The 5009-nt window shown below is 33.9% G+C and overlaps 1 protein-coding gene across 1 annotated transcript; it reads right to left on the bottom strand.

Annotated features, from left to right (window-relative positions):
• Positions 1 to 663: 663 nt before the first annotated feature.
• Positions 664 to 1650, bottom strand: LOC143440744 (vomeronasal type-1 receptor 4-like). The gene has a single exon (XM_076927525.1). The coding sequence runs from the start codon at positions 1648 to 1650 to the stop codon at positions 664 to 666; it is 987 nt and encodes a 328-aa protein (XP_076783640.1).
• Between the last annotated feature and the right edge of the window lie 3359 nt (positions 1651 to 5009).

The raw sequence follows: 5009 nt of genomic DNA on the forward strand, positions 1-5009 counted from the left end.
TGCATGTTGCATAAATACATATATAATGCACACAAACACACACAAAATTAAAGTTTCAAAATGTTTTGGAGAAGAAGAGAATTCTTGATACTTAAGAGCACAGACTGCCCAGGTGTTATTTTCATCTCAATGGTGGCTCAAAACTATCGTCTACCAATGGCTTGAATGGTACAATGCCCTGATATAAACTCTTCAGGTATTTTTCACATGTTGTACACAAACATACATGCAAGAATAATAACGATTTATAAAAAATTAAAAATGATGTTACCCACAAGAATACACACACACACACACACACACACACACACACACACACCAAAACAAAACAAGCATATATATTTTTTTCCTGGCCATCAAATAATGTCTGGTCTCCCTGTGGTATTTACTTTTTATGTTCACCTTTGTACTTTGAATATTAACATAACATTTTGTATAACATGATAATCCTGTATATATTCAAAAATTGCTCAATATTTGATAGTAAACTTTGTAAAAATACTATGATAAAATAACTATTGATAACTATACATAATATAGGAGTCAGTTATAAAAAGATTTATATTTTTGAAATGCTGTGTTAACATTGCACAACATACAAAAGCTTATGCCAATGTATTAAAAAAGACAGACAGTGAGTTCTCACGCCATTCTTTGAGAAAGTTATCTACTATGAAAGCAGGGTAGAAGCAGACTGGAGCTAGACTTCATATTGTTGATGAGAACAAAGGGGCAAAATATGGGAAAGCATATTTCTAGAAATGTAAATACACTTACTCCCCAAAGCTCTGGATATTTGGAGTAGGTTGTAAAGACAGCTACAATGGAGGAGAATGAATAAGAGAGGATAAAAGTGCACACCAGGATGAGGATAGTTTTCATGGCTCTGTTTTCAGGAGAGACTTTTAAAAAATCCTGAGCACTGTGAATATGATTGACTTGTTTCTTATGTCTGTAGAGGATACTCACCATGGATACACTTGAACAGGCCATGAGACCCAGACACAGTCCATCACCGAAGCACAATAAGAACACATACAGTGCAGTTGCAAAATTGCCTGAAGCAAACCATGAACAGTAACCATAAATCATCCTGTTAGTTGTATTTTTGTTGTAACTCGGACCTGACACTCTTGCTGGAGTCAAGATGTTGAGAAATAAATGCACAAGCCAGCTGAGTGAGCAGGAGGGACCAAGGTACTTGGTGGCTTTGTGTTTAAGCATCATCCACCTGGAGTTGCTGGGGCTGATTGTGAGTGCTTGGAAGCAACTCAATAGGCACATTGCATACAGGGACATCCCCCTTGTTATTCGATAAATATACATTATCAATTTACATCCAAAATCATCCAGGAAATATTTTAATCCATAATCTGACAGTGTCTGTGGAATGCCTTTTGAGATGATAAAGAGGCAATTGGCAAAAGTCAGGTGCTCTATAATCAGGTCTTTGGGCATTAAATGTCTTCCAGTGAATTTTAAAATGACGTAATAAAATAGTATTGAGGAATTTCCAATCATTCCTACCGTAATCTGAGTGAAGAGGAAAATTCCCAGTGCAATATTTTCAAAAGCCATTTTCATCCAATTAAAGAAGAAAATAAATTTATTATTGATATGAGATCCTAGAAATACATCATAAGATTGCATTATTCCATGATGTTAGCTAAAATAATGTTTATCACCTCACTGTATTTATATAGCTTTCCCATTGAATAATATTATTTAAAGTTTTATTCTTTATCAAAATAAATATTCTCTATAATTAAATAGAAAATTTTGGCTATATCTACTGAAGAATAATGTTTTCACTGGACAAGTTGTTGGATGACCTTTAGCATAGCAATCAAGAGATAGGGGCAGACAAACATATAAATTTGAGGCTAGCCTGGTCTACAGAGTTATTTTCAGGACAACCAATAAATTAGAAAGCAAAACCCTGTCTCTAGTAGCATGTCCCCAAATGATTAACATTTTCATTGCTTTTTACCAAACACAATGATTTGGGATCATTTTCAAAGAAAATTTTTTTTTCTTAAGTTCAGAAGAAACAGAATTCAAAATTCACCAAAAAGGACAACAGAAAATATTTGAAAATTGGATTTAGAAAGTTATTAAATCCTCAGAATGTATAAAGTGTATTTCATTTTAATATTTATTTTGTTTTAAATTATGTGTGTGTGTTGAGGTTGGTTGCCTGAGAATGTGAGAGCTAGTAGACCCCAGAATTTTGAGACCTGTTGTGTTTGGATTTGAAGATGATTGTGAGCCACTGACAGCAACTAAGACCTGAACTCAAATCCAAGGTAATAGCAGTATGCACTCTTAAACACTGGCTTATCCCTCTACCCAACAAAAATATTTGAAACTATATGTGAAGAAAACCTAAAACAAAAGATATGAAAGATACATTCTACACTTGAATAAATTTTCTATAAAATGTTCAGATGTCCAAAATGTGTGCAAAATCAGATTTAACATCACAAGTAATCATAGTAATAGAATGAGGTGGTGCAAATCAAAGTTGTAGTGAGAGACCCTTATGAACAGATATTAATCAAAGCAAATTAAAATGAATAAAACAGGAGTTAAAGCTGCTGAAAATGTGGTGAGACAAGGACTCCTGGGCAGACTGTAAAGAAAAGTCAAATCTGGCAACTATCCAAGTTAGTATTGATTTTCTTTTATAAAAATGGTAAATTATAACCCAGTTCCAATTATAATGATACAAACATAAGCAGATATGAAAGGCTCCAAAGCCAGACAGGAAATGACAAGTTTTTAGTAAAAGAGATAAATGAGGGGTCTAAGTCCCCCTGTCATTGCCATGCTGAGCTTCAGCAGTTCTCAGGACAATTTGAAAACACACAATCATATTTGCTTGAATGTTGGACTGGACTCGGTGGTCAGAACTTCTGATCCTGAATGACTTTTTATAAAATAGATATTCACCGGCAGAAAACAGGATTATTTTTACGTATCCTCACCTTGCACAAACATTAATATTAAATTATTCAAAAGCTGAAATGCTAAAACTCTCAGAGGAAAATATTAGCAATATAAGATGCAGATAGAGGCATATATATATATATATATATATATATATATATATATATATGAGATAGACTCAATAGCACACAGAATGCACCAAGAATTGACTGATGACTAGTAGAACTGTATACAACTAAAAGCTTTCTGCACTTTAAGGGAAAGTAACTGTATAATAAAAATATAACCTGCAGAGTGAGAGAAAAAATTGACTTCTGCACTTTAATCAGGAGCTTAATACTTAGAATTATAAAGGAAAATAAAGATTAAACAGTGAATAGTCAATTCACAAACTTCAGTCATCAAACAAGTTATTGAAATGGGCAGAAATTCTACTAAAAAAGAAACCCAAAAGCACAGGAAATGCTTTTGAGAAGTGTTCATTCCAGGAAATGCAAATTGCAAACACTTTGAGAGTACATAGCACACCTTAGAATGATTATCATCAAGAGAAGAGATGATATCAAATGCTGACAATGGTGTGGGGGAAAGTAATCATCATTTTACATTGGTGGGAGAGAAAAGTGCTACATTCATTATAGAAATAAATGTAAAGATTTCTCAAGGAATTAAATATAAAATTACCATATAACAAAGTTGTATAATTTCCGGGCATGCACCCAAAGGATTCTATGTCCTACCACAGAGATGCTTGTACATCCACCTATGCTGTTGCTTTTATTCACAATAGCAAACATCTTAGATGTCCATCAGCAGATAATGGAACTATGACATCTTTACACAGTGGAATTCCATTCATCTAGGAAGGAAAATGAAATCATGAAACATTCATGAACTAGATGACTTGCAAACAATTCAGCAAGGTGACAGACTCGGGCAAAACCAAGTCACATGTTGCTTGTTAAACAAGGACATGTTTGTATAAATGTAGGTGGAGAGAACACATTTATTGGCTAAAAGGAGACCAAAAAATGGAGACAAAAGCTATGTTGAGGAGTCAAGGGGATGGTCATAGAGCACATGCAGCAATGAAGAGAGTGGTATTATAAAGGATATGTACAGGTGCAAGAAGGTGTCGGAGGGACTGGTGAGGAAATGTGGAAGAGGCGCATCGAAAATAAAATTTTAAATGTCAGAACGAAATCTAATGCTATGTAGGCTAGTTAAAAAAAATTAAAACCCACACCAAAAGTATTATAGTTTTATAGTAAATATTGTCATGGAATAGTGACAGTTCTTATAGTCAGTGCAATCTTACAAATTTACACTCCATATTTGTATTGTCATGGTCATTCTTGTGTTGTTTGTCTTCTTCTATGGCATAAATGTACATTCCTCCTTGATTTATAAAATACATTTTAAATTTTAATAATTTCATTCCTAAAAGAAATGCATTTTCTAAGACATTTCTTATGCTTTATTAATCTTGTTGTTATTATAAATACTTTTCTGGAAGAAGTTCTTATTGTGTACATGTCCTATGTATAAAATACTTTTTCACATGGAAGAGAAATTGCTATTTCATCCACCAATTCCTCTTCTTAGTATGATTAAAAAGTAATTAAAATCAGGGTCTTGAAGTGATACCTCCTTAGTCACTTCCACAGCAGATCTTTACAAAACAGCTGAAAGATTAAATCATTCCAAGTGTCTATTAACAAACAATTGCATGCAGACAGCATGATTCATACACAGAGAGGTATAGCATTTATCTTTTGAAAAGAAGATTCATGTCAAATGAAGAAAGGAAAAAAGAAAATGAGGTGGTATTAGTGAAAAGAGAGACTCAGTAGCAGCTTACAGGAGGAACAGCGTTCATATGAGACGGACTACTCTGCCTTCAGTTGAAAATCGTCATGATTTTACACAAAACTCTGTGCAAGTTCCCACTTCCTGAACCATGTGTGTCCCTTTTGCCCACCTTATCTATACCTTGACCTGTTTTCCTTCCTTATATTGTTCCTTCCTTCCTTTTCCCTCCCTTCCTTCCTTCTTCCTTC

The sequence above is a fragment of the Arvicanthis niloticus genome, chromosome 30 (assembly GCF_011762505.2).
Source record: "Arvicanthis niloticus isolate mArvNil1 chromosome 30, mArvNil1.pat.X, whole genome shotgun sequence".
Classification (NCBI taxonomy): domain Eukaryota; kingdom Metazoa; phylum Chordata; class Mammalia; order Rodentia; family Muridae; genus Arvicanthis; species Arvicanthis niloticus.

Coding starts and splice junctions, on each gene's coding strand:
- LOC143440744 (XM_076927525.1), bottom strand. CDS start 1,650: ATGCAATCTTATGATGTATTTCTAGGATCTCATATCAATAATAAATTT.